At 38.2% G+C, this 25,872-nt stretch overlaps 2 protein-coding genes and 2 non-coding genes across 4 annotated transcripts; 3 read left to right on the top strand and 1 right to left on the bottom strand.

Annotated features, from left to right (window-relative positions):
- The first annotated feature begins 2,957 nt into the window (after positions 1–2,957).
- Positions 2,958–3,064, top strand: LOC147945736 (small nucleolar RNA R71). The gene has a single exon (XR_015597855.1). It is a non-coding gene; the product is annotated as a small nucleolar RNA R71 (small nucleolar RNA).
- A 1,883-nt stretch (positions 3,065–4,947) lies between these two features.
- LOC104780213 (RING-box protein 1a) lies at positions 4,948–6,755 on the bottom strand. Its single transcript, XM_010504715.3, has 5 exons — positions 6,348–6,755; positions 6,212–6,262; positions 6,070–6,129; positions 5,278–5,349; positions 4,948–5,180 (listed from the first exon to the last, which is right to left on the bottom strand). Exons 1-5 carry the CDS (start codon positions 6,472–6,474, stop codon positions 5,143–5,145), a joined length of 348 nt encoding a protein of 115 aa, XP_010503017.1. The 5' UTR covers positions 6,475–6,755; the 3' UTR covers positions 4,948–5,142.
- A 1,341-nt stretch (positions 6,756–8,096) lies between these two features.
- LOC147945737 (uncharacterized) lies at positions 8,097–9,449 on the top strand. Its single transcript, XM_087509612.1, has 2 exons — positions 8,097–8,950; positions 9,042–9,449. The coding sequence occupies exons 1-2, from the start codon at positions 8,303–8,305 to the stop codon at positions 9,408–9,410; spliced, it is 1,017 nt and encodes a 338-aa protein (XP_087365738.1). The 5' UTR covers positions 8,097–8,302; the 3' UTR covers positions 9,411–9,449.
- A 13,179-nt stretch (positions 9,450–22,628) lies between these two features.
- On the top strand, positions 22,629–22,735 carry LOC147945738 (small nucleolar RNA R71). Its single transcript, XR_015597840.1, has one exon. It is a non-coding gene; the product is annotated as a small nucleolar RNA R71 (small nucleolar RNA).
- The last annotated feature ends 3,137 nt before the right edge of the window (positions 22,736–25,872 follow it).

Genomic DNA, 25,872 nt, shown 5'->3' on the forward strand with positions numbered 1-25,872 from the left:
GTGCACTTCGGTGATATAGGAGGCCAAATCAATTTTTTTAAACCTCTCAGCAAGTTTTTGAAACCGGGGTGTCATATAAATGCTATACCAGATAATTATATTTACAAATAAAATGTTATGTGGATGCGAATCTTTTACCTACTACCTTATTTGTTGAACTATTTTTTTTTATTGTTTTTTTTTGTTTTTTTTTTGTTGAACTAAAATATACAATCTCAAATTGATTAAATATTATAAAAACTACGGTTATAAGATAAAAACAGGACATACCGTATATGGGATGGGACGGGTTCCCGAAACAGACATAACACTATTTTTCTCTTATTATTTTTAATGTACTTAAATTTAATCAACTTCTTTTCTAAACCAAACTGAAAATAAATTTTTACAAAGTTGGATTATGAATGTCAATAACATTTTTAACATTCATAATTACAAATGTAACTCTGCATAGTCCAAACCTAATTGCAAACTTAGTTCTTTTAAAATTAATCCCGTACGTATGTGCAGGTCCAATCCCCAGTATAAGTATTATATTAGATACACAATACAAGAGGAACTAGGTCTATCATATTTACTAATATAGCCAATACATATATATATCCTATAACTTAAACTATATCTTATTTTCCTTTGTTCATATATACTATGTATTATTAAGTTTCATTCTACCCATCACGAAACAAAGTGAGTTGTTCTAGACTCTGTGGATCGGGTGCAACATTGAGTAATACCTCCTTCTAGAGAGCAGTTGCTCCTAATGGAAAATCGAACTACCATGCCTTCAGACACAAGGAAAAAAATGTGATATTCGAAATTTAAGAATGCTAGATATTTATCGAAATTTTCAAAAATGAGTTTATTTTGCATAATTGGAAATATAAATGTTTTCCCCAATATATATTGGTATTTTATCGACATCACTAACTGGTTTCCTAATGTATATTGGTATTCAATATATTGTACGTAGAATAACTTAAATATCAATTTTTTTTTTAAAAAAGGAAGAATGAAATGTGTTTCAACAATGAGTTGTCTGGCGACTTACCAATAAAAAATATGAAAATGGTTTTGTACTAACAATCTAGTGATAATGATGAAATGCAGAATGTAAAACTACTAAATCACTTCACCCTTTAAACTTAAACTATGTTTCTTCTTAAGCTTGAATCTTGGTCTTGCCTTCTTCAAAAACCTCTTGTTGAGTTGCACTTGAAGATCCTTCAATAGATCAGTCAACTCTTGAACTGAACCCTTGAGCTTTTCAACTGATTCCTCATGATATGAAACCTTGGCTTTTGGAGTTTCTACTTCAATTTAGACCTCATGATCTCTCTTGTCTTTAAGAACAAAAGGTTGACCTCTAATGGGCAAGTTGGTTGGGTTATTGATATCAAATTTCATGGTCAAACCCTCAGCTATATTCATGGTTATCAGCCCCTCCTTAACATCAATTACAGCTCCAGCAGTAGGTAGGAATGGTCTCCCTAGAATGATGGGGTCTTCTAGCTCCTTATCCATATCTATAACCACAAAATCAGTAGGAAGTCTGGCCTTGCCTAACTTGACTGGAAAGCTTTCCAATTTACCAACCACATCCCTATTTGATCCATCAACTAGACTTATGTAGAGGTTGCTAGACTTGAATTCAGTATGCCGAAGCTTTTGTGCTATAGAGTAAGGCATCACACTGATAGATGCTCCCAGATCACACAAACATTTGTTGAAGTATAGATAGCTAAAGGAGCAAGGCAGATTGAATGAACCTGGGTATTCAAGTTTAGTAGGGATGATAGCTCCATCAATCTCCTGAAGATCCTTCTTGTCCTGATTCTGAGATTTCTGCTTTGACATCTCAAGTAGAATATCTTGGTAGAGAGGATATGAAGCATACTGTTCCAAAGCAGGTCCTCTCTCTTCTTCTTTGTATTCAATGACAACCTCTTGTTTCAAAGCCATCACTTCCCTCTTTTCAATTATTTCCCTGAGTTTCTTCATTAGGTACTCGGTCGTATGTGTGGTCGAGCACCTGGTCGAGTGGTTTTCCTGCTTCAGTCTGCACTGAAAAACCATTAATCTGAGCTTGAACATGTAACAACTCCTCCCCAGCTTGAACTTCACTGTCCTTAGTGACAGCTTCATCATAGAGATGAATAGCTTTAGCAGTAAACTCCCTTGGGTTTTGAATAGCTTTTCCAGGAAGTTGATTAGGCTTTGGAGCTGATGTAGAGGCAATGTTACTCTCCATGTACTTGAACTTAGAATTCAAGCTCTCAAACTTAATGTTCAGGTCATTATAAGAAGAATCCAGCCTCTGGTTTATCTCAGCAAACTTTTTTGCTGTCTCAAGCTGCCCATTTGCTTGTCCAAGTAGCAATCGTTGCATCATAGTTCGTAAGTCTGGTTCCTGGGCTTGGTTGGTCTGAAGCCCGGGTGGGGGACACATTGGAGCTTGGTAACCTTGTTGTTGCTGCTTGGGGACATAATTGTTATGTTGTTGGAGCTGTTGAGGTGGGTAGACTTGGTCTTGTGGGTTTGCCACATTTGTACTCCTATAAGACAGATTGTTGGGCTTGAACTAGTTGTAAGGCTTGAAACCACCTTGGTTCTGCACATAACACAGCTCAGCTAGCTTATTCTCCCCATCTTGAATTTTTGTATCCTTCTCATCAAGAAAGTGAATGTTTTTTTGTTGACTAAGCAGAATCTTGTTTAACTTGTCATTAACAATCTTCAAGTCTTTCTTATACTTCTCATCTGGTGCAGAATCAACAAACCTTACTGTCCTATCATAGTCCTCATTGTAGTTCCCATCAGACTGGACTAAGTTCTCCACTAGCTCCCAGCCTTCATCTACATGCTTGTTGAGGAAGTTTCCATTTGATGCAGTGTCCAGCAACATTCTGATCTTTGGTAGAGCTCCTCTGTATAGTGTGCTAGGGAGTGACTCATTACTAAACCCATGGTGTGGACACTGAGTTTGATAACCCTTGAACCTTTCTCAAGCTTCACAAAATCTCTCATTGTTCTTCTGTGCAAAGCCTGAAATCTCATTCCTCAATCTAGCTGTTCTTGCATTAGAGAAGAATTTGGCCAAGAATGCTTTCTTGCATCCATCCCATGTGGTTATGGCTCATGTTGGTAGTGTTTTCTCCCATAAGTGAGCCTTGTCCCCTAGTGAAAATGGGAACAATTTGAGCTTGAAGCTGTCTTCACTCACACCATTGATCTTTGTGAGGCCACAAAGCCTGTCAAATTCATCAAGGTGATCTAAAGGATCTTGCATTGGCAGACCATGGAATTTGTTGGACTAGATCATAGTGATTAGCCCACTTTTGATTTCAAAATTATTGTTGGCAATTGCAGGAGGTACTATGCCAGTTCTTTGTGTATGAGTATTTGGGGCATCTCCTGTACAATCTGTCTTGCTCTTTGCATTGGTGGATCCATCAGCAACTGTTGTTCCTGTTCCTGAAGGATTCTGGTTTTATGTTGCCTCAAGTCTCTTGGTAGGCGGTTGATATGATCAAGGTATCTCTAGAGATTCTGGTTTCCCTTGGATATAGTTTGCATCAACTGACTCGATCACTAGCTCGAACTGACACACGGTCGATCACAAGCTCGAATTGAAGATCGACTGAGTCTGGGTTGGTGGCTCGATCATTCACTCGATCGTGCAGACGATCGAGTACTAGGTCGAATTGGTACCTGAGACTCAAAACAACCAAGCAGATGAAGAAGCTAATCAGTAGTGATAAAGTGAACAATAGAACTTAATCTTAAACTTGAGTAAATCCTGAATGTTACAAACAATTACTCAAATGGCAACGGCGCCAAATTGAAACTTTTTATTTTGTGTGTGGAATGAATGTGAGGATGACACTTATGCAATGAATGTATGCAAACTTGCAGACAAAGACATAAGTATGGATGATGATGAATGATCAAATGGAGTGTAAGAGGTTTCAATTACTCTTATGTTGTTGTAATATAAGAGATGTCAATCCATAATGACTAAGATGCAAGAAATCATGATATGAACACTTATCTAAGTTAAGCCAAATATGAAAATGGTTTTGTACTAACAACCTAGTGATAATGATGAAATGCAGAATGTAAAACTACTAGGATAAGAAACTAAATGCAAAGTGAACAGTGTAAATAAAACAGAAGTGATCCTAACAAGAGCAAGAACTATACTAATGCAGGACAGTAAATGCAACATGATTAAACAAGGGTGAATGCAATGATACAAGAATGAAACTAGAAGGATGCAAATTACTGGGCTTACAAAGCCTCAAAATGGATCAAAAATATCCACTGTATCGGTCGGTTTTTAGGTAAAAGTCGTGGATCCTCACCGGGCAAACGGATAAACACGCGGATCCTATCTCTTCCGGATCGGGTAATCAATTTCCTCCTATATTTTTACCAAATTATCCCTTCCAATTTTAATAAACCCTCTTCTTTATGCTTAATTGAAGGGCATTCTCGGAAATTTTGTGCAATTTTCGAATTGGTACTTCTCTTTTATATATAAAGATTGTATAGTATACAATAAATCTCCAACCTTCGTGGCTACAAAAACATCAATTTATAGATTTGAGTTTGGCCAAAAAACGAAAAAGCATTTGGTCCTAAGCCCAACTCACTGGCCCAATAACAACGAAATTGTTTCAATATCAAATGTTTTTACCTCCTCAAGAAATCTACCTATATGCGCACTTGCTAACTTGTTAAAAACTAATTTCTATTTTCAAAAGAACTACTCTACTAGCTAAGATTTCCATACAACCAAAAGTTTAACCATTTCTATATAACTTTCAAAGTTTTTTTTTTTTTTTTGCTAAACTTGTAAATAGACTGTCAAAGTTGATAAGCTTAGTCAATCTAGATTTGCATGTAGCATTAGAAGAGTATCACAAAAGTGTCTGTCGCCAAGAAGAATGAGGTTAATGCATTTAATAATTGAAACTTATTTTGGGTTGGTGATGGTCTTATAACAACAAAGGTTTCATTAAGCACACATTTGTTTAATTTGCGTCAAAGACATACCAACAGATTCAGAAGAAATTTAAGAGAACTGCAAGTCTTAGAATTATATGCGGTAACTAAAGAAACCCAATGACGCGAGCTGTAGGTTTAATGACCATATTTCTGGAACTCCCACTCGCTATTATCTGTTAAAAAAACCGAGCAAAAAGAAAAAACAAAACAATGAGAAGGGAAACCCGACGAGTAAGAAGAGCTTGTAGATTAGAAAAAAGAAAAACATACCCAGTGGACACACTTGACGGGTCTTGAGCCATCTGCTGATACAGTGGAAGTGAAAGGCATGGTTGCAAACCCCTACAAGTAAAAAAATGGCAAGTTTGTTTACCAATCCATGATACTAAACATTAAAAAAGCTAGTTCTACTATAAAGATGTGATAAACAAACTATTAGTCTCAGTTTCAGGCATGCAATGGAGAAATATATACGGCTATGAACCCAGAGCATTCAAAAATGTTCTTGTCGGCTAAATCTTTCCTTTGCAGGCCTAAAATAAGAACTAATTTTGCACAACCAAACAATCTCACAATCACCCACAAAGCAAGACCAAAAAAAGAGAGCAGTACTAGTATCTTATAAGCACCAACTCATGAGGGAGGCAACAACAACAGCATAGAGTTCCTTAGTTTTTAAGTAACTACATATCATACAATAACATTATAAAAACAAAAGGTAAGGAACACATGTATTCCATAGGATAGTGAAACAACTATTAATTCAAAACATTCAACAATCAGATTAAACAAAACAGAGAATGAGAGAACAAGCATATATGAAAAACTAAAGAAGCAAACAAGCTAACCTAAGTCTAGCCAGAAAATTTTTTTTGCCTCTCTTCTAGACTACTAGTCACTGTTATCAACAAACCTATTCAAGTATACAACTACTTACATCCAGACTCAACACAAAGATACAGAGTTGGATATAACTTTGGTTTCACTAGATGCAAAACTACAACCAAAAAAATCTTGATTGAAACAAAGTCAGAATATAACTATACAATAACTGAAACTTACCCCAAGCAACAGTACATTCTTCGCTGGTAGCACTAGCCTGATTAGCTTGACATTCAATACCTAAAACCCACAACAAAAACCACTTAAGCATCAAGATGATTCACAAAACCCCCAAAGTAATCTATAAATCTGAAAAGCTTACAGAGATCCATGATGTGATTCCTACAGATAGCGCAGTTATCAACAACGATATCTGCGAAAATCAAACAAAGAGCGAATAAAAAAAAACGAAAGTAGAAAAGCGATGAGAAGAATTAGGGTTTTGTTGATTGATATACCCCAAGCCCAAAGAGAGACGGCGCTCCACTTCTTAATTTCAAAGCGTTTTGATTTCTTTGAAGGAACGGTGCTGCTGGATGCTTCGCCAGCGGGGATCATAGGAACGTCGGAGTCGAGGGAAGCCATTGATCTCTCCTGTCTCTCTCTTTCTCTTTCTTTGATCGGGAATTGAGAGATTTAGTAGAGAAACCCTAGAATTCTGAATATTTGAGAATCAGAATCGAGAGAAGGATTTATATGTTTTCAATTCCGATTACTGTTGGAAAAAGGGTGAAATAGTCCCAATTTTTTCTATTTCTTTTTGGGTTTATGGGCCAATTTGATACAATCTTTCAAACTTAATTATTTTGTAACAAATTAGCAAAAGTATAACATTTGTTACAAAGTGGTAAGTTTATTGGTTACCCAAAAAAAATTATTGAGAAAATCGTATTTTATTTCAACTTATTTAAAATAAATAAAGAAATTGTTAAAAAAGCTTTTTGAAATACTTCTTTTTAAAAAGGATAATTGATAATAATAACATCATTTTTAGTTTCTTTTCCAAATTTAGCATACTCTTTTTAATATGACAAAATAGTATAAAATTTATATTTAAATATAATAAAAAGGATTAAGAAACAAAGATATTGGAATTTTTTTCTGGCGACAGAGAAACAGAGAAATTGGAATCTGGTCAATCAAATCGAATCTTGCAAGTTTTGGGGCAACAAAAATTAGAGCCCAACAAGTGTTTCCAATATAAAATTTTTTTTTCTCAAATCCCAAACATTTTTCACACCACCTTCACCTTTTCGTAATCACCTCTTCTTCCCTCACCTCATCCCAAGAAATCTGATATGGTGGTAGTTAGCATATGATCGCCGTTTTACCGGTTTTTGTCGTTGTTGGCATATTGTTGTCTCGCATCGTCCCGGCTGTCTACCCATCTTCTCAATTTCGCCAACAGATATGATACAAGCAACTAGACACGCTTCGTCTCGTCGTGGTTAGAAATAAAAGGTAGCCACCATTATCTCAATATATTTCATTTTGCGGTTCTTTTTCGCTGTGTTTATGTGTCTTTAATTTTGAATTTTCTTAAAACCTATATCAATTGCATAAGAAATTAAATAGATTCTTGTGGATTCTTCTAAAAATTAAGTAAATTTATACTATTCTCCTTCTATTGTAGAAATTGTGTTATTTTGTGAGTGATTATGTGTGTGATTTCTATAAATTGATAGGATTGTGTGTTTGATTTTAAATTCCTTAAATCCACAAAAACCTAAACCAATTGGGTTTCGTTCTGTTCGTGAAACAATGAGGATAATAGAGTTGAGTTTTATTTAGTTGTCACTCTTTGATTAGTATACCTCCTAAATTTGGACTTGCTTATATTTCAGTTGAGTGTCTTTTTATACATTAAACTTCATTTGCTGACTTGATTTAATGTAAATTTGAGTAGCTACTATGAATTTTTACAATATTTCAAAATTTAGGGAAGGATCAATATAATTTATGATGGCTTTCCTGATTTTGTATGTAATTTTGTGTGTGATTATGTTTTTGATTTCGTGTAAATTAATAGGATTGTGTGTGTGATTTTATTTAGTTGGGTTTTGTTCTGTTCGTGAAACAATGGGGACACTAGAGTTGGATTGTTTTTAATTTTCAGTCTTTGACTTGATTTGCTTATTTGTTTAAATTTAGGAAAGGCTCTATGTAATTTATGATGGCTTTCTTGACATGTTATGTGTTCTATGCAGGTCATGGGTGATTCTTTCCCTACAGATATCAAGCTTCCTGAGCTTTGTTTCAACATAGGAGAAGAACCGAGATCAGACGTGAAGATAAACCAGTTTCCAAACTACAATGGCATAACAAAAGTGGAAAGCATCCTCTCAGTTGCAGAGTATGAGAGGATCAAAAATTCTTTCCTAGGACATAATTGAAGGTAATAAACAGAGGACTGATGATATCAGGGAAGATGGTACACTGTTTTCCGAGCAGAAGTTTAAAGGTATCAAAGAAAAATGAATTATGGCTGCATTTGGGAGGACAACCTATGAGATTCTCAATAAGAGAATTCCATATGGTCACTAGATTGAAATGCACTGAATGGGGAGGTGATGAAGATCAACGAAAAAATCTTTATAACTGGGCTAACACTGAAGATGCTCACACATATGAAGATTTTTTGGCTATTCTAAGAGAAACTGATCCAGAGGCAGCAGATGAAAGACTCTCTCTTGTGATGCTGATCCTTATTGAATGCATCTTCGTTCAAAGGTACAAAGGTAACAAGCTTCCCGCAAAAAACCTTAAGAGAGCTCAGAATCTGGATATCTTTGCTAATTATTTGTGGGGGAAAGATGCATATAATCTTCTGATCACAACGATAAAGAAGAATGTCCAATCAAATCTGACGAAGCATAAATATGACTTACATGGATATCCGTTGGCATTGCACTTGTGGATCCTTGAGTCAGTTCCTATGTTGAAGTCATCTTTCAGCACCTTGAGTATGATTGAGCGACCAACAACATATCTGTGTGAAAAATACACACATACAGTTAATCCATCAATTGTTCAAGTGGAGAACATTGAAGCATCAAACCATGTAAGTTGTGTTAAAAGAATATTCTCTTTGATTTCAAGAAGGACTAATAGTAATTTAGGACTGTCTAACTAAAGAAATTGTTTGTGTGCAGCTCAAGGTTATTCACATATTACCATCAATACCTGATGATGTAGAAGATACAGTCTTCTTGGAAGACACTCTGAATCAAGATTTGAGTATGCTAACAGAAGTACTGAACAAGGGATACAAAATGACAATTGAAGACTGGGAAAAAAGAGCATTGGATGTTGGTGCAGTGATGGAAGAAATTGCTATCAATTCTTACCAGTTCTGTAACAAGGAGACACTAACGCCATCATCTTCTGAAGAGTCACTAATGGAGAAGTTAGATAATCTTTACATGATTGTTGAATCAAGTTCCTTGAAGATAGACAATCTGTACAACATTGTTACGGATGGGTTCAAAGCTACCAATTACCGGTTATCAAAAATAGAATAGAGTTTGGCAGTATATAAAGCTAGGAATACAAACGATCAGGTAAAAATATATCTTACTTAATCTCAATCTACTTCCATAAAATTTATTCATGCATGTAAAAATATGATGGGATCCGTTTTCATTTTGGGTTGTAGGACCTATACAAAGATACAATGCATGTGGCTCAAACATCTGAGACTCAGATTCCTAAATAAGTAAGAGTTTGTTTCATTCTTTTACTTTAAATGTTAGGGAAAATATTCTTAATCATGTACTAATGCTTCCTAAAAATGATTTGTATTTGCAGAGTGGTGGTGGGATCCGTCCGAATAACAATTCTCCCACTGAACAAAACGCAATGCATGTGGCTCAAACATTTGAGACTCAGATTCCTAAGGAGGTAAGAGTTTATTTATTACTTGTATTTCGAATATTAGGGAAAGTATTCTTAATTATGCACTAAATCTTCCTAAACACGATTTATCTTTGCAGTGTGGTGATGGGATCCGTCCATCTAACAGGTCTCCCACTGAACAAAATACAGTGCATGTGGCTCAGACTTTTGAGACTCAGATTTCTAAGGAGGTAAGAATTGATTTTCTACTTGTATTTTGAATGTTAGGGAAAGTATTCTTAGTTAATGTACTAAAAGCTTCTAATGTTTTTTTCAGCTATAATTGCTGCAAGAAGTTGAAGTTAGGTATGAGAACAAATGGAGCAAAGGAAGAGTGCGAGCAATTCTTGAAAAAGGAATCAGTGTTTTGATGGACATATCAAATAAAGAAGATTTTTTTGTAAAAGAAGAACTACGGTTCTTGCATAAAGAGAATGAAGGTGATCGAAACGCATAAGAGAAGAAAGACAAACAGTTTTAGGGTTTAGAGAAAACTTAGGGAATTATGAAGTTGTGGAGTTGAGGATCCTTAAATAGGGAGGGTTGGCTACTTGGGTTAAATCCACAAAAACCTAAACCAATTGGGTTTCGTTCTGTTCATGAAACAATGAGGATAATAGAGTTGAGTTTTATTTAGTTGTCACTCTTTGATTAGTATACCTCCTAAATTTGGACATGCTTATATTTCAGTTTAGTGTCGTTTTATACATTAAACTTCATTTGCTGACTTGATTTAATGTAAATTTGACAAGCTACTATGAATTTTTACAATATTTCAAAATTTAGGGAAGGGTCAATATAATTTATGATGGCTTTCCTGATTTTGTATGTAATTTTGTGTGTGATTATGTTTTTGATTTCGTGTAAATTAATAGGATTGTGTGTGTGAATTTAGTTAGTTGGGTTTTGTTCTGTTCGTGAAACAATGGGGACACTAGAGTTGGATTGTTTTTAATTTTCAGTCTTTGACTTGATTTGCTTATTTGTTTAAATTTAGGAAAGGCTCTATGTAATTTATGATGGCTTTCTTGACATGTTATGTGTTCTATGCAGGTCATGGGTGATTCTTTCCCTACAGATATCAAGCTTCCTGAGCTTTGTTTCAACATAGGAGAGGAACCGAGATCAGACGTGAAGATAAACCAGTTTCAAAACTACAATGGCATAACAAAAGTGAAAAGCATCCTCTCAGTTGCAGAGTATGAGAGGATCAAAAATTCTTTCCTAGGACCTATTTTGAAGGTTATAAACAGAGGACTGATGATATCAGGAAAGATGGTACACTGTTTTTTGAGCAGAAGTTTAAAGGTATCAAAGAAAAATGAACTATGGCTGCATTTGGGAGGACAACCTATGAGATTCTCAATAAGAGAATTCCATATGGTCACTAGATTGAAATGCACTGAATGGGGAGGTGATGAAGATCAACGACAAAATCTTTATAACTGGGCTAACACTGAAGATGCTCACACATATGAAGATTTTTTGGATATTCTACGAGAAACTGATCCAGAGGCAGCAGATGAAAGGCTCTCTCTTGCGATGCTGATCCTTATTGAATGCGTCTTCCTTCAAAGGTACAAAGGTAACAAGCTTCCCGCAAAAAACCTTAAGAGAGCTCAGAATCTGGATATCTTTGCTAATTATTTGTGGGGGGAAAATGCATATAATCTTCTGATCACAACCGTAAAGAAGAATGTCCCATCAAATCTGACGAAGCATAAATATGACTTACATGGATATCCGTTGGCATTGTACTTGTGGATCCTTGAGTCAGTTCCTATGTTGAAGTCATCTTTCAGCACATTGAGTATGATTGAGCGACCAACAGCATATCTGTGTGAAAAATATACACATACAGTTAATCCATCAATTGCTCAAGTGGAGAACATTGAAGCATCAAACCATGTAAGTTGTGTTAAAAGAATATTCTCTTTAATTTCAAGAAGGACTAATAGTAATTTAGGACTGTCTAACTAAACAGAAATTGTTTGTGTGCAGCTCAAGGTTATTCACATATTACCATCAATACCTGATGATGCAGAAGATACAGTCTTCTTGTAAGACACTCTGAATCAAGATTTGAGTATGTTAACAGAAGTACTGAACAAGGGATACAAAATGACAATTGAAGACTGGGAAAAAAGAGCATTGGATGTTGGTGCAGTGATGGAAGAAATTGCTATCAATTCTTACCAGTTCTATAACAAGGAGACACTAAAGTCATCATCTTCTGAAGAGTCACTAATGGAGAAGCTAGATAATCTTTACATGATTGTTGAATAAAGTTCCTTGAAGATAGACAATCTGTACAACATTGTTACGGATGGGTTCAAAGCTACCAATTACCGGTTATCAAAAATAGAATAGAGTTTGGCAGTATATAAAGCTAGGAATACAGACGATCAGGTAAAAATATATCTTACTTAATCTAAACCTACTTCCATAAAATTTATTCATGCATGTAAAAATATGATGGGATCCGTTTTCATTTTGGGTTGTAGGACCTATACGAAGATACAATGCATGTGGCTCAAACATCTGAGACTCAGATTCCTAAAGAAGTAAGAGTTTGTTTCATTCTTTTACTTTAAATGTTAGGGAAAATATTCTTAATCATGTACTAATGCTTCCTAAAAATGATTTGTATTTGCAGAGTGGTGGTGGGATCCGTCCGAATAACAATTCTCCCACTGAACAAAACGCAATGCATCTGGCTCAAACATTTGAGACTCAGATTCCTAAGGAGGTAAGAGTTTATTTCTCACTTGTATTTTGAATATTAGGGAAAGTATTCTTAATTATGCACTAAAAGCTTCTAATGTTTTTTCAGCTATAATTGCTGCAAGAAGTTGAAGTTAGGTATGAGAACAAATGGAGCAAAGGAAGAGTGCGGGCAATTCTTGAAAAAGGAATCAGTGTTTTGATGGACATATCAAATAAAGAAGATTGTTTTGTAAAAGAAGAAATATGGTTCTTGCATAAAGAGAATAAAGGTGATCGAAACGCATAAGAGAAGAAAGACAAACAGTTTTAGGGTTTAGAGAAAACTTAGGGAATTATGAAGTTGTGGAGTTGAGGCTCCTTAAATAGGGAGGATTGGCTACTTGGGCTTCACCAAGAGTGGGCTTGGTGTTATTCGGACTCCACTCGCCACCCGAGTGGGAACACGATCAGGCGCGTCGGGTACAGATTCGGGTAGTGCCTCGAGTTCTCCAAAATTTCCATTTTCCTCTTTTTCCTCTTATATATATGTATATATATATATATATACATATATGTATATATATTTTATTAAACTTATAGAAAAAATAGAAATATTGCAAATCCAAATTAAACAAAATGAAATAAATAAAATTAAATGAAAAGAAAGTAAAAGATACCTTTGGGACTTCCTCCCAAGTGAGCTTGTTTTAAGTCACTGAGCTTGACTCTTCATGCTCTTCAAGCATGGGTTTTAGGAAGGAGAGGTTTTGGAATCCTCTCCACTGTAAATGCATTTTTCAGGTATTGTCCAGGTTCCACAGCAAATGTAGTATGGACTTCTTTGTGATACTTGACTTTTCTTGGTTTTGTCTAGTTGGAAAAAGTTTGTCCATCAATGGTTGGCTTCTTAATTCCCTTCTTGATGCCAAATTCCATTTTGAAGTGCTCTCCACTGTTCCTATTGTTGCCAAGAATGGTCTTCCTAGGATCAGTGGATCGTCTGGTTCCTTGTCCATATCAAGGATCATGAAATCAGTAGGAACTTCCACTCTTCCAATCCTGAGAGCCAGGTTTTCCAGAATACCAATGGGGTGTCTGACTGTTCTATCAGCTAGAACCAAATATAGACTACTCGGTTTAAAACTGCTAAAACCCATCTAGTTGGCAACTGAAAGTGGCATGATGTTGACCGAGGCGCCCAAATCGCACAAGCAGTTGTTGAAAATTCTAAGGCCAATTGAACATGGTAAGGTGAAAGACCGGGATCCTCCAATTTCTCCTCAATTCACAGTTCATGATCTAAACACACTTCACTCCTCAGAATTGCATTCCGAATCTCCTTGACAGCTTCCTTCACCTCAATCTCCAGCTGAGCTGTCTCCTTGATGATTTCTTCTCAAAGTTCGTGTGGTGGCAAAAGTTTAGGAGGCGGGGCATTTCATTTGGACATACGCTCTGCAAGCGCCTCTAATTGGATGTCCAGAGCAGCTCTGAATCATTCCTCTAATTCCCCTTCTTCAGCTGCAGGCAGTTGAGGTTGATCTGTCATTTGAACATCTACCCGATGGATCATCCGATCCCTACCATCAGGTGTGTCATCGATTTCAGCCTCAAGTGGTGCTTTGGTTTGCGATTGTTGAACCTGTGCTCGGTCATCAGCTCAATCACTCTCCTCGGGTGAAGGATCGGGTTCATGCTCGGGTATGTTACTGGTGCTCGTAGGTCCCATAGTAATCAATATCCTCTCCATCTTGAACATCGCTGTCCTCAGTGAGGTAGTCCTCAAAATCATCATCAAGAAAGATGGCTTGGGTTTTGGCATAATGAAACTGACTATTTTTGTGAATGGTGGTGAATGATGTATGGAATGATGACTTATGAATGAATGGATGTCAGGGTGTTTCAATTCCCCTTATGCAATTGTAGTATAAGAGGTGTCAATCCGATCTGAGTGTTTGTGAACAATTAAGATGTGCATATGAGTCTAAGTCAAACCAGATGTAAAGGATGTTTGTCACTAACAATCCTATTATGAAATGTAAAGTGCAGAAAGTAAAACTACAAGAACTAGGAGCTAAATGCAAATGGAACAGAGTGATTATAACAAACAGAAATAGAAACTATGGGAATGCAAGTATTGAACTAATGCAAGGTAAGTAATGAACAGGATAATAAATGAATGCAACAGAAATGTAACTAGGGTGAAACAGGACAAACACAAATCATAAACACAAGTTCTGGGTTGGAACTCGAGGAAGCACTCGATTGAGTGCTGATCGAGTGCATGGTCGAGCTGGACAAATACGCAAAACAGAGCAACACAAGAAAAACAGAGCAATACCAAAACGAATCAAACAACGATCAAACAACATGATTTAGGCTAAGAAATCAATAAACAAGGAAGGTCTTGAGGAGGGATTCATGGGCTGGACTATGATTGAGGTCATCTAACTTGGCCAACAAATCTCAAACAACTTGAGCTAATCTCTAGACATATATTTCTAAGACATGTTTAATCCACTCTCATGACAAGAAACAATCAAACTCATGCATCTCTAGACTTGTTCTCACAAAGTAAAGAATCTACACAAGCAGGCATTAAGCAATATGTCAAAAAATCAAACAAGACTTCTAATCTCTTAGCAAGCCTAATGATAGTCTCTAGATCTAGCCTTATCTATCCTCCTTAGACATTGGTGTGATGCTAAGAGGCTTGAAATCAGATCCTACCCTCTCAGATATAGGATCAACATTAAGAACATCTAGCCTAGAAGAGATCTACAATAATCAAGCTTGACTAAATCAAACAAACCTCAAACACAACCCAGCCTAACCCATCCTCAAGATCCTAAGCAACTACTCACAAGAACACATGATGAACATCAAAGTCATAAACCCAGAAAATGATGAAACTTGCATGATTAGATAGATAAAGCAAAGATCTACAATATTGAAGAAGGAATCAAACACGAATTCTTAATATCTTGAAAGTTATGGAACCAACAAAATCCAAGAATTCTTTGTTTTTCTCCTTCAAGGAGGTACAAGATCTAAAAATAAAAGTGCAAAAGGAATAATTCCCAAAAAAGTAAAAACTAGGTTTTTGACTCTCTAAAAGGCTGGACTCTTTTGGTGGCTTCAGGTACAAACCCTTATATAGAAAAAGTAGTGGAAGCCCTAAAAACGCTAAAAGACAAAATAGCCAGGCGGCTCGACCAAATCGACCTGGTGCTCGGTCGAGTGACCGGTCGAGTTGGCTCCTCTTGTGCTCCTCCCACTCGGTCGAGTCCCTCTCAGCACACGGTCGAGTGTCTGGTCGAGTGGGCAGTCAAGTTGGACTCCGGACCTTGGTTCTTCAGCCTTAGCTCTCTTGCTTTCTCCTCATGATTGTTTCACTTCTCCTCAGCATTGCTTCCATGCTCCTTAAGCTCCAAAATCACCTGTTTATGCATGAAAAGATGCAAATGCAATGCAACTAAACTCTAATGCAAGAACAGTCCTAAAGCTATGCAATAATGGTCAAAATGGATAGCAAAAGATGCAAAAGATGTGAATATATTAAGGGAAAACAGGGTAAAATATATGAACATCAACACCTCCAAACTTAGTCTTTGCTTGCCCTCAAGCAAATTAACAAGACATAAGAAGGTAGGTAAGGTTTGAAAGTGGGATCTCAGCTCCTAAAGCTTGCAAATAGACCATCTAGAATCAATGTCCAAGTTACTAGTACTATGATGCAAGTTGAATGAGCTGTACTTAAAGATTTTAGACAAGCATATCACAACCTTTACTGATTTGAGCCTTAGATGTCCAGATGCATTCAAATCAACCATTTCATTTAACATTCATTAATCAAGAACATGAATCAATTATATGCAATGTTTAAACTCATTTGGCTTGGCAGTAAAAGGTTTAGAGACAATGATGGTCTCTCTTTAGAGTGGGGTTTGTCAATATCAAGGTTCTCTCATAAAAAATGGATTGAGCTTTAGAAGAATGCTAAAGGTAAGAACACTTAGACACATACAAAAACAAAACCTTGTCTACCCAAAGGCACCCAAAGTGTTTATCCTATCAATCTAAACCCAATTGATCCTAGTGCTACCCTTTAACTTCTTCTCTTCTCTTTCACCCTTTTCTCTTTTGATTTTAAAGTCTTAGGAGAGGTTTCTTATTTGATCTTTCTAGTGGAATGGGGGATTCTTACTTATTTGCTATGGTTCTCTTTTTTTCTTATTCTTAAGGCATAAAAGCATTTTGCTAAACTCTTCTTTTTCTTTCTTTATTTTCTTTGATTGAAACCATCTTTAAACAATATCATACTTCCCATTCATTCACTAGACTTTGATTTTACTTAAAAATATTCTCCTCCTAAAGACTCTAACCTTTTCTTTCTCTTTTCCTCTTTTCTTTTCTTTCCTTTTTCAAACAACCAAATCCCAAACCCAACAATGAAATCACCTAGTCCTATCTAGTTTGGAAAATGCAAACTAGAACTACACAAGGCATTATTCTTGTCAGTTCAAACCTAACACTTTCTACCAAGCTCAATCCCAAAAAGGCCTCACACACTTAAGAATAAACATGGCTTGAAAGAAGGGTTGGTTAAGGGTATTGGAAACTGATTTTAATGATTCAATCAGCTACTTGGATCAACAAGAGTGGTAAAAAGGAGAAAGATGATCCAAATATGTATATGGTATCCATGAGTTTAAAGCAATGCACACATTGATATTTAACAGTCAATATTAAGTTCTTATAAGTAGGAAATGGCATCAAATCACAACATGCTTCAATTTAGACCAAATGCAATGCAAGAATTCAAGGCTTGGTTCAATCTTATGCTTCTAACCACTCAACTAGCATCAAAGTACTATTAACTTGGGCATTGATCCTAGTCTAGTGAATTAAACAAGCTAACAAGGCAAAACTCATCCTAGATCCCTAATGCAAATGTTATACAATCCTACATGAAACATGCTAAACAAGATGCTATTATGCAATGCAAACTACATGAACACTCTTTTTTTTTATAAAGATTTTTGCAAAAATTTTCAAATTTTTAGGGTTTTTCTATGCCTTAGATGCTATGCAAGTATTAACATAATGATGCTAAAAATTTGAAATAAGAAAACAAAACACAACATCAAATGCTATCTCAAAGCCTCCCCCAAACTTAAATCACACAGTCCTCTGTGTGAAAGAAATTTGTAAGAGGTTTCAAGATCAAAAACAAAACACAACATCAAATGCAATGGTATTTACAAGTGAAGGTGATAGTGGTACCTCAAAGATTGGAGAAGAAACTGTCAACATCCTCTTGCATGCTGTCAAACGTGTAATTGGGGTCTTGTTGATGACTTGGAGGTGGAGATTGGGGCAGCTCGACGATGGGAATCGACTGGGACTCGGTCGAGTACGTGCTCGAGTGGGGGGGGGGTCGAGCTGGACCGCGAGTGTCAAAATTCTGACCTTGCTGCTGGTAGAACTGCTGGTAGAGTGCTGGATCCATGAAGTACTGGGGTGGGATGGGAGGGTAACAAGGATATCCTGGATAAGCAGCTGGAGGTGGGAAGCCATAAGGTGATTTGGGCTGGAACTCGGCCGAGTGCATCTGGGGTGCTCGGTCGAGTGGGTGCTCGAGTGACCCGGTCGAGTGCCTCGAAAATTGTTGTTCTCAGCTACTTGAACTCCTCTTCCTCCGATTTGGCTCGTACATTGAAGCTCTATCTGGTTCCACAGGGTTTGCAACTCTTGAGAGTGCTCTAGTTGAGCTACTCCTCCTCAAAGGGCTTGAATGGCTTGGAGATGAGTTTGCACTCTTCAGCTCCGCAATCTCCTTTTTTAGGCCCTTGATGGACTTAGCCATATTGGTCACCTTCTTCTTAAGCTTATCAAACCTCTTCCCATGCCACTTGCTCCACTTTTGTAGGAGAGTTAACCTCTTGCTAGTCTCTCTCACTCCTCTACTATCCCTTGGGTTGGGCTCATAGTCTTCAAAGTAAAATTGCTCCTCCCCATCAGCCATTTGCACATCTCCAGCTTCATCAACTCTAGGTTGAACTATCCCATCAAACAAGAACTCATCAGCTGGCCAAAAGTCAATGTTTGCTCCTTCTTGAATGGTGGTGAGCTCTTGGTTAGGTAAGATCAACTATTTTTTCCCAACTGTTGGAAGCTCAAAGTTGAAGATGTGATATCCTTGATGCATTTCCTTGGCCAATATGAGAGTGGAGGTGAGGTAGCTTGAGTCAATCCATCTTGGCAAAACCTTCTCTCCTCTAAGTGGGACCTTGGCAGCTTATAGTATTGGAGTGATGATGCCTCCAATGGCTAAGGCTCCTCTTGACCCTTTGTTTTGTAACTTGCCTACCCAACTTCTCAAATATATCATGTGGTCAATGAGCACCATTGCAAGGTCAGTCTCCACAGTGGTCCCAAGAATGATGGTTCCATTTCTTGCCTCAAGGATGATTCCATTGAGAGCCATGTCAATTACCTTGAGCTCACCCTCATTGAGATTTCCAGTCTCCTTCCTAGCAAAGAATGTATTTGCTAAGGCCTTGTGGAAGTACCTTAGGACTGGGCTTCTTATCTTTGAACTCTTGGTCTTGGAGGATGAATAGGTGATGTTGTCTCCAATGGTTTCCCAAATGGCATAGAGCTCCTCTCTTGGTATCATCAAGCTCCTATTACTACCAACTTCAAAACCAAACACATTTGCTATCTTCTTCAAAGAAAGCTCATAGTTCTTCCCTTTGATTGTGAAAGCAATATGACCAGCTCCAAACTCATCATCCTTCCTTGCATATGTGTGCAGCTTGACTGTGGCTAGAAACTCACAACTTTCTTCTTTATACCCTGCCATGCAAAGCCCCATCAACTTGGTTAGGTTGCTCTTCTCAAAAAGGTACTCCACATCTTTATCAATGGCTAGCTTCTCCATGGTTTCCTTGTGTGGATACCTAGTTCCCAGGAACTCCATTCTCATGAAGGCTCATAAAGTTGCCTCTTTGTCAATCCACAAGATTCTGCTTCTCCATCATCCTCTCCCTCTTCTTCTTCTCCTTCTTCTTCACTCTCAATCTCAACCTCCTCTTGTTCAATCTCAACTGCTGGCCTCTTCCCTTTGGCCTTGTTTCTCCTCATGAAATCACTAAGAGTTGGCTCCCTTTCTTCTTCACTTTCAGTTCTCTCAGGATCTTCCTCAACTGACTGATTTCTTGAACGCGGCATCTGGCTCGATCGACCACTCGGACCACCACACGATCGAGTGCATGCTCTAGTGGGGCGTCGAGTGGCTCTTCCAGCTTCTCCTCTTGATTTTAGGCGATCATCAAAACGTTCCATGGAGCTTGCAGCCGCTTGTTGAGACTTCCTTGTAATCCTTGAAGACATTTTCGAATAGAACTGAAGGGAATAGACTCAAAGCTTAAGTTTAATAGGTTAGTGACCCAAAAACTTAAAAGAGCTGAGCTTGAGCAAAAGATGAACTTTGAGAGAGATTTTAAAACGTGATTTTAGTTGTTTTGAGCAAGTGAGAGAGTGTGAGAGACATTGGATCGTGTAATGCTTTATTTAAAGAAGCTAAGGGGGCAAGGAGACAAGGGTGGAGCGTCCATACCATTCAAATTTGAAATGAGAATCTTTGACCTGCTTTTTGCTGCCACTCGACCCCACACTCGACCAGCACGTGGTCGAGCTCCTTGACCAAAGTTTGAAATTTCATAATTTTTCTTCTTGTTCTTCCCTCCACTCGATCATTCTAGAGAAATGAGAATCGAGTGGGCCTTAGTTCTTGGCCAACTCGGTCGAGTACCTCTCTTGGGTTGGTCGAGTGGGCTTGCGAATCTCCTTCTCCAAGTCCAAATCTCTCCATACCCATCTACACTTTCATTGAAAGGCCTGCCCAACACAAACATAAAACAAAACACATTAAAACTACTAAGAAAATAAAGCATATTTACAAAGGATACCTTAGGGACTTCTTCCCTAGTGAGCTTGTTTAGAGTCACTAAGCTTGACTTTGGATGCTTTCTTAGGCTTTGTTTAGATACCAAGGAGGTGATGAAATCCTCCCTGACACTTCTTGATCTTTGTGAGTCTGATCCTTGATCACCTCACCCTTAACACACAAACCATATTTCTTCTTGATTTTGAGTCTTGGTCTTGCTTTCCTCAAAGACCTCTTGTTTAGCTTGACTTGGAGATCCTTAACCATACCAGTCAACTCTTGAACTGACCTCTTAAGCTTTTCCACAGAATCTTCTTGAAGAGGGAGATTGTCCTTGGGAGTTGCCACTTCACTTAAACCTTCATGACCACCTTTGTCCTTGATAGTAAAAGGTTGATCATCAATGGTAGGAAGGTTGGTTGGGTTATGGATGTTAAACTTCATAGCTATACCCTCATAAATGTTCAAGGTCACAAGACCTTCCTTAACATCAATAACAGCTCCAACTGTGGCTAAGAATGGCCTCCCAAGGATGATAGGATTTTCAGGTTCCTTGTCCATCTCCAATACCACAAAATCTGTATGAACCCTTGCTCTTCCTATCTTGACTGGGATATTCTACAATTTGTCAACCACATCTCTGTTTGAACCATCAGCTAGGCATATATGAAGGTTGGTGGACTTGAAGTCAGTGTGCCCAAGCTTTTGTGCTATAGAATAGGGCATCACACTGATAGATGCTCCCAAGTCACATAAGCACTGGTTGTAGTGAAGATAACTGAGTGTGCAAGGCAGATAGAGTGGACCTGGATCCTTAAGCTTAATTGGGATGATTACTCCTCCAAGGTCTTCAAGATCTTTCTCATCTTGAGCTTGAGCCTTCTTCTTTGATAAATCAAGCAAAAAATCCTTATAGAGATGATATGGATCATACTGTTCCAAGGCAGGTCCTCTCTCTTCTTCTTGGTAAGCAATGATGATCTCTTGTATGGTCATCACTTCTTCTTGTTTCTCAACCACAACCACTTCCTTCAAAGCCTTCTCTTCCTTTTGTTGCAAAGTCAACATTTGTTTTTTCTCAATGATTTCCCTTAATTCCTTAAGCTTTTGTGCCTTGAAACGTTCTGGGAATGGTAGAGGCGGTTTGTAAGCAGGAGGGATGTACTTAGAAGGCTTGACAGCTTCTGACTCTTCAGCTCGATCGACCACTCGAACACTCACACGGTCGAGTGCATGCTCGAGCACCTGGTCGAGTGCAATACCGGAGTCAGTCTGCTTTGCACAAACTTCACTCTGAGCTTCAAGAAATGACCAATCCAACCCAACTTGAACTTCACTGGCCCCAGTGACTTCCTCTTCAAAGAGATGAATGGCTTTGGCAGTAAACTCCCTTGGGTTTTGAACTGCTTTTCCAGGTAGTTGGGTGGGTTTTGGAGCTGAAGTAGATGTTATATTGCTCTCCATATACTTCACTCTTGAGCTAAGTCCTTCAAACTTCATATTGAGATCATTATATTGTGATGTTAACCTTTGATTCAGCTCAGCAAACTGTTTGGCTTCCTCAATTTTCCCTTTGGTTTGCCCAATCAACAGCTGTTGTATCATTGCTCTTAGGTCTTGTTCCTAGCCTTGGTTAGTCTGACACCCTGGTGGGGGACACAATTGGGGCTGGAACACCTGTTGCTGCTGCTTGGGTGCATAGTTGCGCTGTTGTTGAGGCTGAGGAGGTGGATAGACTTGGTCTTGAGGGTTGGCTACATTGGTGCTCCTATAAGAGAGGTTGTTCTGCTTGAATCCTCCACCTTGGTTGTAGCCTTTGTATCCTCCTCCTTGGTTCTGCATATAACACAACTCAGCAAACTCCCTATCTACTTCTTGGACTGGAGCTTCTTCTTCACCAATGAAGTGAATGGTTTTTGACTGGCTTAGGAGAATCTTGTCAAGCTTCTCATTGACCATCTTTAAATCCTGCTTGTATTTGTCCTCCTGATCAGTGGAGGGGATCCTCATGGTTCTATCATAATCTTCATTATAATTACCATCTGACTGAGCAAGGTTCTCAACCGATTCCCATCCTTCTTCCACATTCTTGTTTAGGAAGTTGCCATTTGAAGTTGTATCAAGAAGCATTCTTATCTTGGGAAGCACTCCTCTATACAAAGTGCTTAGAAGGGACTCATTGCTGAAGCCATGGTGAGGACACTGAGTTTGGAATCCTTTAAACCTCTCCCAAGCTTCACAAAAGCTCTCATTATTCCTTTGACCAAACCCAGAAATTTCATTCTTCAACCTAGCAGTCCTTGCATTGGAGAAGAACTTGGCTAGAAAAGCTTTCTTGCATGCATCCCATGTGGTTATAGCTCCAGTAGGAAGAGTCTTCTCCCATAGATGAGCTTTGTCTCCAAGGGAAAATGGGAATAGCCTTAACTTGAAGCCATCTTCACTTACTCCATTGATTTTTGTGAGTCCACATATTCTGTCAAACTCATCAAGGTGATCTAGAGGATCCTCCATTGGCAACCCATGAAATTTGTTGGCTTGTATCATGGAGATTAATCCACTCTTTATTTCATAATTATTATTGGCCACAACAGGAGGCACAATACCAGCTCTTTGGTTGTGTGTGTTAGGTGCATCCCCAGCACCAATATGTCTAGGTCTATGATCATGGTGATCTTATTGCTCCATGACCACTTGTTCTTCTTGTTGTTGAACTACTCTTCTTTGCTTATGTCTCAAACCCTTTTGTAGCCTGTGGATGTTGTCAATGGGCCTTTGAAGTCTGTCTTTGCCTTTTGACCTTGTGTGCATCAACAAACTCGACTACAGACTCGAACAGGTACACGGTCGAGCGCAGGCTCGAGTGGATGGTCGAGTCGACTGGGAAGTAATGGCTATTTGGATCCAGTTTCTGACTCGATCAAGTGCTCGAGCGTGGCTCGGTCGAGTGGTGGTCGAGTGGGTGGTCGAGTGGGTACCTGAAACTCAAGACAGCCAAGCAAAGGAAGATTCGAGTTCAGTAACTTCACAAGTATTTAAACGAACTTAATCTTAGACTAATAATGATCCTAAATGTCACAAAACAAACTCAAATGGGCAACGACGCCAAATTGAAACTGACTATTTTTGTGAATGGTGGTGAATGATGTATGGAATGATGACTTAAGAATGAATGGATGTCAGGGTGTTTCAATTCCCCTTATGCAATTGTAGTATAAGAGGTGTCAATCCAATCTGAGTGTTTGTGAACAATTAAGATGTGCATATGAGTCTAAGTCAAGCCAGATGTAATGGATGTTTGTCACTAACAATCCTATTATGAAATGTAAAGTGCAGAAAGTAAAACTACAAGAAATAGGAGCTAAATGCAAATGGAACAGAGTGATTATAACAAACAGAAATAGAAACTATGAGAATGCAAGTATTGAACTAATGCAAGGTAAGTAATGAACATGATACTAAATGAATGCAACAGAAATGCAACTAGGGTGAAACAGGACAAACACAAATCATAAACACAAGTTCTGGGTTGGAACTCGAGCAAACACTCGATCGAGTGCTGATCGAGTGCAGGGTCGAGCTAGACAAATACGCAAAACAGAGCAACACAAGAAAAACAGAGCAATACCAAAACGAATCAAACAACGATCAAACAACAGGATTTAGGCTAAGAAATCAATAAACAAGGAAGGTCTTGAGGAGGGATTCATGGGCTGGACTATGATTGAGGTCATCTAACTTGGCCAACAAATCTCAAACAACTTGAGCTAATCTCTAGACATATATTTCTAAGACATGTTTAATCCACTCTCATGGCAAGAAACAATCAAACTCATGCATCTCTAGACTTGTTCTCACAAAATAAAGAATCTACACAAGTAGGCATTAAGCAATATGTAAAAAAATCAAACAAGACTTCTAATCTCTTAGCAAGCCTAATGATAGTCTCTAGATCTAGCCTTATCTATGCTCCTTAGACATTGGTGTGATGCTAAGAGGCTTGAAAGAACATCTAGCTTAGAAGAGATCTACAACAATCAAGCTTGACCAAATCAAACAAACCTCAAACACAACCCAGCCTAACCCATCCTCAAGATCCTAAGCAACTACTCACAAGAACACATGATGAACATCAAATTCATAAACCCAGAAAATGATGAAACTTGCATGATTAGATAGATAAAGCAAAGATCTACAATATTGAAAAAGGAATCAAACACGAATTCTTAATATCTTGAAAGTTATGGAACCAACAAAATCCAAGAATTCTTTGTTTTTCTCCTTCAAGGAGGTACAAGATCTAAAAATAAAAGTGCAAAAGGAATAATTCCCAAAAAGGTAAAAACTACGTTTTTGACTCTCTAAAAAGCTGGACTCTTTTGGTGGCTGCAGGTACAAGCCCTTATATAGAAAAAGTAGTGGAAGCCCTAAAAACGCTAAAAGACAAAATAGCCAGGCGGCTCGACCAACTCAACCTGGTGCTCGGTCGAGTGACCGGTCGAGTTGGCTCCTCTTGTGCTCCTCCCACTCGGTCGAGTCCCTCTCAGCACACGGTCGAGTGTCTGGTCGAGTGGGCAGTCGAGTTGGACTCCGGACCTTGGTTCTTCAGTCTTAGCTCTCTTGCTTTCTCCTCATGATTGCTTCACTTCTCCTCAGCATTGCTTCCATGCTCCTTAAGCTCCAAAATCACCTGTTTATGCATGAAAAGATGCAAATGCAATGCAACTAAACTCTAATGCAAGAACAGTCCTAAAGCTATGCAATAATGGTCAAAATGGATAGCAAAATATGCAAAAGATGTGAATATATTAAGGGAAAACAGGGTAAAATATATGAACATCACATAATCTTTTGGGTTCTGAACAGCTTTACCTAGAAGCTGGTTGATTTTTGGAGGTGGTTGTTTGCTTTGTTGGCCTTCAAGGTATCACAGCTTAGTGTTGAGAGAATCATACTTGGCATTCAGGTCATTATACCCAGAATCGATCTTGTTGCTCATCTCTGCGAACCGTTTTGCATTGTCCATTGCAGCCGATGCTTGACTTTGTATCATCTGCTGAATGAGGCCGCGTAGGTCAGCTTCTTGAGATTGGTTCTGCGGGCCTTACTGTGGTAGGAATCCAGGTGGTGCAATTGGTTGTGGTAAGTACTGGAATACTGCTTCTTAGGAGCATAGCCTTGATTGTATTGGACAAAAGGCTTTTGTTGGCCTTGGTTCCCTTGGATTGCGGATGGGTAGATTTGATCTTGAGGATTTGCGGTATGACAGATTCGGGTTAGGTTTGTAGTTGTTCTACCCTTTATTGTAACCTCCTTGGTTGTTGATGTAGTTCACATCCTCTAACTAAGCACTTTCCCCATCTTGTTGCTGAAACTGGTCTTCCTCTGAGATTGCGTGGACATGCTGCTGCTGGTTGAGGAGCTTGTCC

Source organism: Camelina sativa, chromosome 4 (genome assembly GCF_030686135.1).
Source record: "Camelina sativa cultivar CO46 ecotype springtype chromosome 4, ASM3068613v1".
Classification (NCBI taxonomy): Eukaryota; Viridiplantae; Streptophyta; class Magnoliopsida; order Brassicales; family Brassicaceae; genus Camelina; species Camelina sativa.